Source organism: Mastigoproctus giganteus, chromosome 10, assembly GCF_048544385.1.
Source record: "Mastigoproctus giganteus isolate SK-2022 chromosome 10, ASM4854438v1, whole genome shotgun sequence".
NCBI lineage: Eukaryota > Metazoa > Arthropoda > Arachnida > Uropygi > Thelyphonidae > Mastigoproctus > Mastigoproctus giganteus.
This window is the reverse complement of record NC_143584.1, coordinates 157,761,268-157,776,327: the sequence shown is the minus strand read 5'-3', so window position 1 is coordinate 157,776,327 and position 15,060 is coordinate 157,761,268. Positions and strand designations below refer to the sequence as shown.

The window sequence follows — 15,060 nt, the reverse complement described above, 5'->3', positions numbered from 1 at the left end:
CTGTGTGGGAACATGATAGCATACCCATAATGTGGTTATTCACATTTATAAAAATATTTTTTGCAGCATCCCCAATTTGTTTGTAGTTCCTTAGTGTTTGACTTCTTAATAATTCTCCACAATGCATATTTGCAAGAGGATAGATCTGGACTCCTGCACAGCCAGTCAGGTAGTGGTAAATGAACCAATCCTCTTCCTATATACCCATCCAGAAATACTTCATTCAGGTATTAATGATGAGTGACTTACTATGCTGGGGCACCATCTGAGCTGAAAACATGTCTTTCCAGTAAGATGTGATTCTCCCATTTGGGCAACAAACCATTCCCTTAGCATAGTTATGAGGGGCATTCAATAAGTTATGTACCTACCTATGGAGGAAATGAGATAGAGGCAAAAGCCTGTTTTTATTTTTCAATGTACTTCAGTACACTTGTTCTGTACACTTGTTCCATTTTGTTGGCAGTGAGGAAATACCAGGCAAATAAAATTCTTTGTCCTGTCTATCAAAGGATTCAGAAACAGCAGACTTCAGTTCATATTCATCAGCAAAGTGACGTCCACGTACATTTTTCTTGAGGTGTCAAAACAGGAAATAGTAACTGGGGATCAGATCTGGACTAAAAGGTGAATGGGTAATTTCTGTAAAGTCACATCCCTCAAAGCAACAGCATATGACCTGTGCACTGGCACATTGTCCCAAAGAAGCAACAAACCTCTGGAAAGTTTTGCACAGCATTTTTCCTTTATGACATCGCATAAGATTTTTTTTTTTTTTTTTTATGAAAACACCAAACACGAGAGGTATTAGAATCTATAGTACTTAGTACCGTGCTTGGGTTGGAGGTTGAAAAGACGAGAGAAGATATTTGTTGACATTAGACTCGAACTTCTGTAGACTGTAATTTTCAGGAAAGACACTGGAAAGTACTGTTTTGAAAGAGAGAGCGGGAATTATAGAAGCCAATTCAGAAGAACAGTGCCCATGGAAGTATCTGTAGAAAAGGCATGCAGCAGAAACAGTAAATCTGAGACAGCAAGTGGAGAGACTCTGTTAGAGATGAGTCATTAATTAACATAATTGCCCTCTTCTGAATGGAATCTAGAAGCCTGAGAGAGGTTTTGAGGTCACCGCCACAGATGTGGGAACAATATTCCATGGCAGGGTGGATTTGCGATTTGTAAATCCACCAGAGTGAACAGGTGCTTGGAAGAAAAGTAATGCTGTGAGCAAAAGAGAAACCAAGTTTTTTAAATGCAGAGGAAGTAATATTTGTAATGTGCTTGTGCCAAGAGAGATTAGAAGGCAGGGTAATCCCAAAAAGAGATATCATTTTGCCTAGAAATCGGATTGTCGCCAAACATAAGCACAGGAGCAGAAGAATCCTTTTTGCGAGATATAAGACAAGACTGAGTTTTAGAAGGATTGAAATCAACTAAGTTGTCTTTGCCCCACTGGAGAATTACCTGGAGATTGGCATTTAAGGAATTGGTAGCAGATTTTTGAGAAGTTGAAGCTGATTGAGCAGGGCAAGGTTTCTCAAAATGAAAAGTGGAATGCAATGTGCTATCATCGGCAAAACTATGGATAGGATTTCCAGTCAATGGAAGAAGGTCATTAATATACAAGAGGAAAAGAGTGGGGGAAAGGACTGAACCTTGGGGGACACCGGTATTAGTGGAGAAGTTAGAAGACAGAGAGCCATCTACCATCACCCTCAGTGAGCGATCAGAGAGAAAACTGGATAACCAATTACAAAAAACAATTGGCAAACCATAAGATGGAAGCTTGTTTATTGGTCTCAGAAAGTTTTTAAATTCTGTACAGTGGGATAAACTGACAATGTTATCAACAGTAAATTCTAAGTGGGAAGCATTCAAGGAATTAATCGTGGAAGCTACTAAAAGTTTCATACCTATTAAGAAATATTGTTCAAGGTTTAGGCCTAAATGGTTATCAAATTAACTAATGAGACTTGTAACAGAGAAGAAAAATGCATGGGATGCATATAAATTATCAAGCGACTCAGAAGCCTATGGCAGATATAAGCTAGTCTGTAATCAGGTCACAAAGGAGGTTAGGCAGGCGAAGGCAGATTACGAAAATTCTGTGATTCCTTCCTATGAAGTGATTACATCTGAACATAACTAAAATTGAAATTACTTATATTAGCTACATTGTGGTGGACAGTCAGTAATGCAATGGACTGAATTCTAATGAAGACCAATGAAATGTTCAGGGAGAGCTATATCTGAACTTTCTAGATGTTTTTAGTTCTTTGAGGTTATTTGGTTGGTTAGCCTACTAACAATGCAAACCATTGTGATGGGGAGTGGTATTGGCAATCACTCCATTTGTGAAATGTCACTCTTCTGTTGCTGTTTTCAGGTAATGAAGCTTGATCTTGGTTATAATCATTGGTATTATAGCTACTAGGGAAGCCCTGTGGTGGTGGTGTATGTCTTGTGGGTGGGCCTTTTATATCTTGGAATAGAGTTATCCACGATGGGAGGATGGATTTTTCTCTCTGTTAAGATTTCTCTTGACTATATTGCATTGCTGTAGTCTTTTTTAATATAAAAGTCTTCAATGAATCTCTCTTGATGGTGGTGATGATGGGTTATGCTAATAGCTTTAGGATTTGAAATAGCAATATTCTGATATTGAATGTATGCTATGTTTCTTCTTGTGTAACTGTTTCGAGCTATGTGCTTCTTCTTGTGTAGTAGATATGTACTGTTCTCATTTTAAGTTTCCAAAGCATGTGACTTACCTACATAGACCTAGCTACACTTACAATCAAGCTGGTAAATGATGGCTCTTTTTGAAGAGGATAGTAAAGGATAACAGATGCTTCAGGTTTCTCTGGCTAGTGTACATTAGTATTGTGCTTTTGGCACAGGTATTTAGATGATTTTGGAAGGTTAGAAAGGGATTTTCTCAACATCCCCAGACTGCAGAAATATTTTTGACAAATGGGAGCTAAACTTTGGTAGGAAATGGGGAGGAGTTGGTCATAGGAAACCTCAGATTTTTGTTGAACCAGCCAGTAAAAAATAAACAAATATAAAAATAAAATGAAATGAAACAAACCACCTATTTAGGGTGGTGAAAGGAAAGTTTTATTTGTTCAGGAGAGTATTTGTTACTTCTTTAAGAGCACCCCATCACAGAACTTCCCTAGTAGTGATAATATCATAATCAAGACCAAGATCCCCTGATAATGGTAATAGAAGGACGACACCTGTTTTTATGTTTCAGAAATTTGCATGTTGCACTGCAATATGCAAATTACTGAAGCAAAAGATAGCTTATTTATAAGGTTCATTATGTTTCAGATTAAAGCAAGAGAAGAGGAAGAAGGAATTGCCAATGTGCATGTAATTTTTCTGTTAAATATGGGACCACATATTTCCCTCTCTTGTTAAGATGCATTTAAATCGTTGAAAGTTCATTACTTTTAAGGAAGTGTTCTCTGTAAATATTACTGAAGTAAGCAAATATTTCCATGTTTATATCGAAGCGATTGGCTTTAATCCGATAGTGGCGGCACCCCTGTTTGTGGCAAACACAATGGCAAGGCATCTAACTGGTGCACATTTTCTTTTTTTTTTTTCCATTTCTTGAATAGTGTCAATATTTCATATTTTCTTAATGGATTTCAGTGCTTATTGTACATTTTTAAAAAATTTAAAACCTGCTGTCTGTTAAATTAAATTTAAGCAACACTAGAACCACAAAACGAATACAGGCAGTTCCCACTTTACGAGTTCTTGGGTTTACGAGTTTTTTTTTCCTTTTTTTTTTTTTTTGTAAGTATCAACAGAATTGAAAATATGAGCATTAATTGCAAAAAAATGAATGTTAAACATTTATAAATACCGCATCTCAAATGATGCCCATAGCTATGCAACACAGTACCACGCTTTACGATATTAATGCATTCTGAGACACCATCGTATTTTTTGGTAATTCGTTCCAAGACCTCGGAAGTTGAAATTTTCACTATATAACTAATCTATTTATCTCTCTATAAGGTCATTTTATAATGTGAATTGTTATTAGTTACCAATTCAAATCATTAAAATGCACTTTCATTGTTATCATATGTTCTGTTATAAGAATCAATTTTGAATGCTTTTGATATTTTTCTAAAGCAATTTCTGGAGGTCACAACCATAAAACAATAAAAACAATTTGCACTTTCCAGTTTATTGGGCTTTTCTTTTAGTGCAAGCAATTTTAAATGGGTAGTAAACTTGATGTTATTACATTTTCAAAAATACCAATAGCTGGAATTGTGTGGTTTTTTTTTTTTTTGCATTATTACAGTGAAATGTGCTGTCCCTTTACTGAAATCTTCAATCATATAAAAAACAAATAAAATTTCAGAATCTTCTCTCCATTCCTTTTTTTTTAAGCGTCATAATCTGTGTATATCGTGTTATTTTCAATTTGTGTGGGCTGTTAAAAAATGCTTATGCATGCTATCAGAAAATTTATAAAGAAAAGAGAAGGTTGTCTTGGAAACAAATGTCTCTTGAAGCATTTCTGAAGAAGACGACTCCTTGTGCAACAAGTGCCCAGCCAATAATGATCAATGAGTGTGCATTTAGTCGATGATAAAGAATAAACATACTTTAACATTTGTAAGTCGTAAATAATATCTTTATTATTATAATTTGCTTGATTTTACAGGCTACATTTTAATTTCTTTGGATAAATCAATCATTGTTTAAACATAAACTAATTAGCTAACTGATTTCATTGTTGAGAATGTGACCCCTATTTTTAACATTGTCTATGGGAAATAAATTTCCCGCTTTACGAGCGCACGCTAGGAATGAACTAACTCGAAAGTCGGAAACTACCTGTACAGAAAATTAATGATGTTAACAGGGTTATATGTGAGGACAAGGTGCTGTTCTCCTATGAACCCAACCAATCTCTATATCAAAATAAAAATGAATAAATAAAAAAGATTTGTTAATAAATTTATTATTTATATAATAATATTATAAACTATGTATTATAAATAAATATTTTATTTATTCATATCTATTTTATTTATGCATTTTTGTTTTGATATAATTGTGTTTCTCAAAGGAGAGACTTTTTTTTTTACAGGGATGACATACACCTAAATAGAAAGGGTGCAAGAATATATGCTGATGCTATCAAGGCAGTGTTAGATGGATTGGAAAACTGCTAGATTATAGAGGGGGGGGATACATGGAATATTACATTATCAGCAGCTGCATGCATAGCAGAAAGTGATCCTTACATTTTTCTAGTATGATATACACAGTGACTAGCTGGACCTGGTTCGCACCAGTTCACACAGTTATTAAAAATTTTTATGCAAACAAATATTATAACATGATCTCAAAACCAATTAAACAGCGTAGAAAATAATGACTTCTAGTGTTTAAAGAGCCATTTCTAAAACAAATAGGACAAGAGTTATGTTACTATGTGACAGAAAAGCACAGGCTGCAGTATGCATTTAAGTTTGTCCTAAGGCGAGATAAATGTCTACTTTATTATTTTACAAACAATAGTTGCCAGTATTCTTTAAAATATTAGCTTATTGCATTGTATATACTTCAATATGATTATACTACATTTTTAATAACCTAAATAGTTCACATGTTATATTTCATAATACAAGAATGATAGGCATCTTAAACATTGATTACTCATACATCTCTTCTTTATATCTTCTTCATTTCAAATGTACATAATTTAAACTTGTTGAATTAAGCAACTTTTTTGTAATTGTAATAAACATGTAAAAATGTTTTTTATATTGTTATTGTTAAGTATGATTCTCAATGGCTCAGTGCATTGCCATTTCTTATGGAGAAAGGTACAAAAAATACATACCATGTTATGTCCCTTAAATCAGAACTTTATACACAGAACTGGTGGGAAAGATTTTGGCAGCTCATCACGCGATATACATCAACCTGAAAAGTGAGGTGTTGGAGATTAAAAGGACTGTTGGGGTCATTGTGGGATAAGCAAATATATGGGTAACATTTAGGGTTACGAAAAGCAAAAACACATTCTTATATACTTGCATTGTACACTAATGCTAGGGGTATAGTAAACAAATTTGATCAATTTAAATTACTACCTAAGTCAATAAATGCAGACATAGTAAGAGCATCAGAAGCATGGGGTCCCCTGGACATATTCAATGTAGAAATTGAATATGGTGAATACAGGTTGTTAAGATTTTGGCAGCTCATCACTAGATTATGTTGAAGAAACATCTGTATATATAATGCTTAGATATACTGCCCAAATTTTCCAACTGCTAATTGTTGCCAGCACCCGTTTATGCAGTTCACCTCACATGACAACCATACTGGGCATTCTTTATTAATTTTTGTACTGTTTTTCAATTGAAGAAAGGCAACCTATGCCTGAAAGCTATCGATGTATGTTTATTTTATCTTCAATTTTAATAAACTGTTCTAAGTTTTAAGAAGTGTAAAAATGACTGAACAGTGTGTAAGAACTTTGAGAAAATGTAGAAGAAATGCTAATGAAACATTACAGGAGAGAACTAAGAGACCGAAACGAGACTCTGCCACTACGAAGACCGACAGAAAACATTGAAGAAAGAGAAGCAAGTTTGGAAATGACAAAATGGGCAAAATGCCGTAGTATTATTAGGGCTAATCAAATATAAATACCGGGTGCTAATAATCAACAAGCTATAATTAATATATAGGAAATGGGAAATGTGTTACAACTGTGAGTATTGCAATGCAAAATATTTGGGAAATGAGTTAAACACATTGAATAAATATACTAAATGCTGTCCTGATGGAAAGGTTTCACTTGACTCACTGTTTGAGACACCTACTCTTTACGAGAGCTGCTTACAGAGGATACACATGAAGCAAATAACTATAGAGAACATATATTAGAGTACAAGTCAGCAATGGCATCTGCATCAATGAGCACAGAGATTAAATCACTGCCTGGAAATGGTCCATACTATTTTAGAAATCATGGCCAGATTTACCATTTGGTCTCACCGCTATATCCAAAAGAAGTGAAGATATGGACAACTTTATATTTTTGATTCTGCTGAAGAAACAATAAAACGGCTTGAAAAACATTCAAACCAAGGGTGTATGGCCGAAGTAATGTAACAATTGGATGAGATGCTGCAACAAGTTAACCCATTTGCTGAGTCATATAAACAGATGCATCAAATAACCCAGGCCAATGCAACAATGAATGTTGGAAAAGATGGGAAACCACCTGCAAATAGACATATTCATATATCCCACAGGTGACTGCTGTAGAATTACAGTAGTCACCTGCGGAATTATATCACCGCTAAACAAGAATGGTGAAGACTGAAGGATCTAGATTAAACTATTTATGCCATAATCAAAAATATGGCATAAGTTATGCCAGGTACAACTAGTGTATATATGAAGCACATACATCAACCTAAAAAGCGAGGTGTTGGAGATTAAAAGGACTGTTGGAGGTCATTGTGGGACAAGCAAATACATGGGTTGTTTTAAAGTTGCTAAAAGCAAAAACACATGCATGTATACTTGCATTGTACACTAATGCTAGGAGTATAGTAAACAAATTTGATCACCTTAAATTACTACCTAAGTCAATAAATGCAGACATAGAGTATCAGAAGCATGGTGTCCCCTGGACATATTCATTGTAGAAATTGAATATGGTTTGTAGAGGGAGGACAGGCAAAACAGAAAGGAGGATAGAAGTAATGCTCATGATTAAGAAACACATAGATTCTAAGGCAGATGTGCTGAGAAATGGCAACTGGAGTTTGACAAATGCAAAGTACTGCATATTGATAGCAGTAATCCCAGAATAACATACCAACTGTGTGATATGTTATTCTGAGATTGCTGAATTTTTCATTTTCTACTATACTCAGGGTAGTAGAAATGAAAATTACCTGGGGCAATTATGAAGTTAGATATGAAGTTCTCTGAGTAGTGCAGACAGGCTGCCAGGACAGCTCATGGGGTTTTGCCAATGATATGCAGAAATCAGAAATTTTGCTAACAGGGATAAGAAGGTGATTATCATATTGTATAAGGAAATGGTCAGGCCACATCTTGAGTGCTGCATGCAGGTCTGAAGGCCTCATTTTAGGAAGGATGTAGAGCTGTCGGAATGGGTACAGAGAAGGTCAACAAGATTGGTGAGGGAAACAAAGGGATGCTCTTACCAAGAGAGGCCTCAATTCTGCAGATTTCAGCATCTGTAGACTAAGACACCTGTGATGTGATCTGATTGAGGTGTTTAAGGATTTGAATAGATTGCACAAACTCAGTGCTGTTGGTATTCTTCTTGCTCAGACTATGCACAGGAGGGGGCATAAATTCAGATTGAGGAAGGATGGTTGCAAAATAGATGTGTGGAACTTTGCTTTTAGCCAGCAGGTTGTTGATTACTGAAACAAACATCCACCTGTTGTTGTGGAAGTGGATAGCTTAAATAAATTCAAGGAAGAACTAGACAAACTATTGGAGGGGTGGATAAGTGAAATGGGTTTTTTTTTTTTTTTTTTCTGATGCTCGATAAGCTTGCTTTCTTGCATCATTTTCCACTATTAATACTACTATATAAATATTTAAGGATCATCTTAACAGGAATGGAATTATATAAAAACCACAGCATGATTTTGTTAAGATGGCGTGATCATCTTGTTTGACCTATCTGATCAGCTGCTCTGATGCCCTAACAAAGGCACTGGATGCAAATTATAATATTGATATTGTATATTTATATTTTTGTAAAGCTATTGACACTTTTTTACATGAAAGATAAAGATAATTGCTATGGATAAAGGGATGGTTCATCCCTTTATCCATAGCAATTTATAGGTACACCCTGTGGCCGAAGACATAGGGTGTACCTATAAATGGGCATTGCTTTTCTTGGTCTAATGTTATTGTGGAGTCCCTCAGAGTTCAGTGCTGAGCACCTTACTGTTTACAGTATTTATTAATATTGATATGGACATATCAGGCTTATTGTCTAAGTTTGCATGCAACAGAGGTTGGCACTATAGTTAATGACAAGAATCAAGGCATCGAAACCTAAATAAATTAGCAGATGGGCTGAAAAGTGACACTCGAAGTTAACATTGTTAAATGCAAATTACTGCATATTGGCAGCAGTAATCCCACAATAACATACCAATTAAGTGGTACCACACTCAAGGTGATTGAGAATAAAAGAGACCTAGGAGTAAGTGTACATTCTGACATGATGTTCTCTGAGCAGTGCAGGCAGGTTTCTAGAATGGCTCATCAGGTTCATTCTAAGTGTACATTCTGACATGATGTTCTTTGAGCAGTGCAGGCAGGTTTCTAGAATGGCTCATCAGGTTCTGCCAGTGATATTCAGCAACTTCTCCAGTAGGGACAAGGAGATGATTATTCCATTGTATAAGGCAATGGTTAAGTTGCAGCATGCTTACTTGAGTACTGTTGCAGATCATAAGTCTCATTTTAAGGAGGATGTGGATTTATCTTGGAATGGGTACAGAGAAGAGCAGCCAGTTAGTCTAGAACACAAAAGGACACTATTACCACCAAGACTTTGTTTCTGCAAATTACATTACTTGCACAGAGATCTGATTGGTGTGTTTAAGGCTTTAAATGGATTGAGTAAACTTGATGATATATTTAACTCTTTCTTAGATAGTGCACACGAGGGGACAAGCTCAAATTAAAAAAAGGACTGCAGGCTAAATGTGCAAAAGTTTTCTTTCAGTCAGTGAGTAATTTATTGTTAGAACAGATTACCATCTGGTTTTGTAGAAGTGGGTAGTTTGAATAAATTGAAGGAAGAATTAGACATAGATGGACATATGAGGTGGGTAGTGTTTTTTTTTTGCTGATGCCATATAAGCTTGCTTTATTGCATTATTTGCATGTACTACTACAAATAATAATAATAATAATAGGGGTGGTTAGCTTCATTGGAGCAGAATAGCTCCTTGCCTTACCTATAACCCTATTAACAGCATTATCATTATTAAATTTGTTGTATTTATTTTGTGGTTTAAGTGTTTCTTTAATATAAAACAATATAAACATGTTTCATTTCCCCATAATAAAATGCTGTTTGCTTTACATTTTTTATTTACTAAATACAAGAAAAAGTATTAATTCTGTTGAAAATTACAAAAGTTTTTGACATAAAATAGAAATATATCTCTTAGTCTCATTCATCTTCCATTAAGTAATATAGTAATATCTTCCATTAATCCAATTTTAAAAACTTAAATGCATGAAATTTCAAACATTCACATGCACATTATTTCTGCTTATTGTGTATATAAATATAAAAATAATTAACAAAACTTGTATATATTTGATGCTATTGGTTACATCCATAATTCAGTATTATTTCAAATTTGGCATTGCTTTTCACAGTGTAGCAACCATCTTGAGAGAATATCAGGTTTCATCTTCCCATCTTTGCTATGTAAAACCAACAAGGGTAGCACTTGAAGATGTTTATTGAACTAGTGGGAGAGGAAAAACATGTAACCTGAAATTATAAACAAATGGCATCAGTGCTTGGATGAGTGACAGGTTCTTATGTGCAATTTCTGTACAAAACCTTAAAATCATTTCAGAAACTGTTGCAGTAAAAGTTTGACCATACTTTGGAAGTTAGAAAAATTTTCAGACTTTTAAGCATCGATTAACAATTAATATGGGAACATTATTTTCAAAAGGTACATGTCAGGTGCACTGTCACCACTGCTCTGTTAAATCTGCAAATATTTTGTTTTGAATTTTCCATGTTGTAAATTCACTCACCACCTTTTAGCTGGTGATTGAATATAGTTGTGCTGTTTTGAATATACTTTAAAGTGATTATGATTTTTCTATATTCATATACGTTGAGAAGTAAAGAAATTAAATTAAAATAAAGCATATAGTTGTGCTAATAATGACTTGTTTTTTCCATAGTATGAAGCAAAAATGAAATCACTTCAAGAGTCTATGAGAGATGTAGAAAGCAAGAAACGTTCCCTTGAAGAAGCTGTGGATGCACTCAATGAAGAATGTGCTAAACTAAAAGCAGCAGGTGTGTAAATTTGTTGCTTTTCAAATTGTTTTTGAATTAATTTTGAAAATAATCCATTTTTTATTTAAGTTGAGCAAATTTACATTCATAATCAGTATTTGCATTGCTAAAATGATACAATACCAATTCACTACAGACTTAGCTATTGGAACTGGCATCCTCTTGTTTGACAATTTGCACTAATTGTCACGTGTTTGGAGAGGTCTAGTTTTTGAATCCATTTGGAGACTAGAAGAATTATTAAAGTCCTCTTCAATTGAGGTTGTAATAAGCTGATCTCAGGTAGAGGAGTGGGGTCCCTCCCGTGAACTATTCCAAGTTTTTCATTTTTCAGCCTGTAGAACATGCAAAATTGCCTCTGAACACACACACACACACACACACACACACACACACACACACACACACACACACACACACACACACACAATATATGCAGCAGACTCTCGATTTACTGGGATCGGTTTAACCGGGACACTTCAAGACTCCAAATAAAAAAAAAAATCATAAAAAAAAAAAATCAACCAGAAATCATAATTCAAGTAATAATTAGAATAGATATAAACAGATGTTTTGCAAGTCATAAATAAGCAAAAAGCAGGGCATTATAAAGTCATCATTGGGAGATTATTATCTTGCAACCCCCACTGTCTTCACACCCTACACAAAAAAAAAAAAAAAAAAGATAGAGAGAGAACAAATGTTTAGTTTGTTTTAGTGTGTCGCTTCGATTGTTGTTTCATTGCACCGCAACGAAAATTTTGTAATTTTTTTGTTTAGAAATCGCAAAAATGATGGGTAAACGCAACAGACAAAAACTTTGAAATTATTCAAAAGTTTGTAAACGGTGCATCCGTTAAATCCTCTAAAGAACCATCATAATGTTGGTGACCAAACCATGCATGAAATTGTAAAAAATAAAGGGAAGCTATTAGATTTAAAATCGACATTGAAAAAAATAAAGGGAAGCTATTAGATTTAAAATGGACATAGAAAAAAAAATAAAGGGAAACATTGTATATTGGTAAGCATTGTATTGATAAGTAAAGATCCCAACCAAGCAAATTGTTTTGAAAACTGAAATTGAAGTTGTTGCTGTACATTTTATAACCCAAATTGAGTTAACATTAGTATCAATTTATTTCCCACCAAGTCTAAAATAAGACCAGCGGGCTTACTCCATATTGAATTAACACAGAGTTGGAATGTTCCTATTTTCAACAGGCAACAAGTAATGAAATACTCTGTACCACCTTGGACTCCCCCTCTGCAATTAACCTGCGATACTTACCTTTCACAAGTGGGGAAAGAATCATGTACCAATAATCACTGTGAAAGAACTCCATGCAAGTCAGATTCAAAAATATGCTGATTTTGTTCCAATATATACTGATGGCTCCAAATCAGATTCAGCTGTTGGAGCAGTAGCTGTATTTCCTTCTACAATCATTTCTGTTGCTCTTCCAGCTCAGTATAGCAGCTTTTCAGCAGAACTCCATGCAATAAAATTAGCCTTAGAAAACCTGAATCACTGCCCTTCTGCCAAATACATAATATACACGGACTTGCTCAGCTCAATTACAGCAATACAAAATTCCTCCTACAAGGTTCACCCTGTGTTAAATCAAATCAGAAGTCTCCTATTGCAAATTGAAAAACGTCATCAATCAGTGACCTTTTTTCAGATCCCAGCACATTCGGGGATAAAGGGGAGCAAACTCACTGACAAAACTACTAAAAATCCATCAACTTTTGATTTAACCTCCACTCACGTTCCAGCCTCTGACTACAATCACATCATACAAACAGCATGTCTCGTGCAGTGGAAAGATCTATGGCACAACCAAACCAATAATAAATTCTATCAGTTGAAACAGCACCCAAAGCTTTGCACTCTCGCACCAAAACAGTGCAAAGAGAAGAAGTGGTACTTGCATGGGCATGAATAAGACATATGTATCTGACTCACCTCCATCTACTCACAGGAGAGGATTCTCCTGTGACAACAAATCTTCTTCAACAACAAATGATGGAAGTCGGTTCCACCAACCAACCACCCGCTGGCCAAAGGCAAATTTCCGCACATCTATCCGACATCCGTCCTTCCTCAATTTGAATTTATGCCCTCTGAGGTGATTATTCTGAGCAAGAGGAAGAATCCCATTGGCATTGAGCATGCTCAAACCATTCAAAGCCTTATACACCTCTATCAGATCACCTCGCCAGTGTCTGGTCTCCAGACACTGTAATTTGCAAAACTTAAGCCTTTCTTCGTAAGAGCAACCCTTTGTTCCATTCACTAATCTTGTTGCCCTTCTCTGTACCTGTTCCAGCAGCTCTACATCCTTCTTGAAATGAGGCTTCCAGACCTGTATACAGTACTCAAGATGTGGCCTAACCATTGCCTTATACAATGGAATAATCACCTCCTTATCCCTGCTAGAAAAATTCCTGTATATCATTGACAAGACACCATGAGCTACTCTTGCAGCTCGTCTGCACTGCTCAGAGAACTTCATATCTGCCTGCACAATTACCCCCAGGTCCTTTTCATTCTCCACCACTGTCAGTGTAGTACTGCAGTACCGCAGAGTTGATACGTTGCTCTGGGGTTACTGTTTCCCATATGTAGTACTTTACATTTGTCAATGTTAAACTTCATTTACTTCTCCTCAGTGTACACACTGTTCAGTACATTTATCAGTGAAACATATCCTAATTGACTGCCCACAGTATCAACAGGGCACCTCCATAGCTAGGTGAGCAGGAGCAGCGGTGCATAGCACATGCTTCTTGATTAGACTGGGGTTCGAGCCCGTGACCACCAAATACGGAGGATGCGGAAAGGTCAGGGAATGACCACCGCATATCCCCGGAGCAATATGGCCTTAGTTGCTAATGCTCCTAAAAACCAAATAACAGTATTAACAGGACAGAACATCTGTGCTGTCTTCCCTGACAAATCTGCGAGAACTGATGACTACAATTTATTAGTACCTTTTAAGAATTATGCCGTAAAATATTTGGGTTTTTTTTTTTTTTTTTGTTGTACACTGAATTCTACTGTACACCGTTTGTAAAAATGTTCATTTGTTTAAACTTTAAACACTCAGATATATTTTCTGTTACATTTTCTTCCCACTGAAGGCCTCGATATTAAGTTTCAAATGCTGCCAACACTTGTTTGGATGGTTTAATATTGCCCTCATTTTCATCCAACTCATTGTCAACTCATTGTCACTAGTTCTTTAAATACGCTCCAAAATGTTGGAGTCACTCAGATATTCAGTTACTATGACATCATTATCATCTCCTAAAAATTTGTCAAGAACAATTTCTCCACTGAATCAAGCCTTGCTTGGAGCTCTTCTCAATATTGCTCAATGTCTTCTAGCAGTTTATCTCTATTAATTAGCATTTAGCAAAACCTGCTTTTGCAAAACAATTCTTAATCATTGTTTCCATCACATCTTGACTCCACACTTTTGCCAACTCTGATATGCACATCTGCAAATCTATAACAGAATCTATAGGTTGGTTGGTTTCTATTCTCAGTATAATTTTTTTAAGGTTACTTGCACAGCAGTTAAAACAATGTTGAAATTAGGGACCACTTGTAGCTACCATGTAAACAGAGATAGCTGAAATTTAGTGAAAGTGTGGGTGACTGATTTCTTCGAAACAACTGATAAATTTCCGAGATAAAGAAACACCACTCTTTCCTAATTCTCTAATAGGATGCTTACGGTAGAAAATAGGTTGACCAGAGGCATATTCTAGAGACCATTATGGTCTCTGGAATATGCGTTAATCTTTGCCAATGGCTGTTGACAGCTGACCAGTGGGACTTCTCGACATAGTAGTGTATAAGTTGCATAGGTTTTACTTTTTAGCCATTGCTGACCTGCTGCTGCTGGGAAAGGCTTCTCCCAAACTTT

At 35.5% G+C, this 15,060-nt stretch overlaps 1 protein-coding gene across 2 annotated transcripts in view; it reads left to right on the top strand.

Moving 5' to 3' along the window:
• LOC150079406 (kinesin heavy chain-like) overlaps positions 1-15,060 on the top strand; it is a 429,176-nt gene that overhangs the window by 273,929 nt on the left and 140,187 nt on the right. For both annotated transcript variants that reach the window (XM_090383638.1, XM_090383639.1), the window contains exon 17: positions 11,005-11,122. In XM_090383638.1, the coding sequence (XP_090239764.1) occupies positions 11,005-11,122 (118 nt within the window). The remainder of the gene's footprint in view (positions 1-11,004; positions 11,123-15,060) is intronic.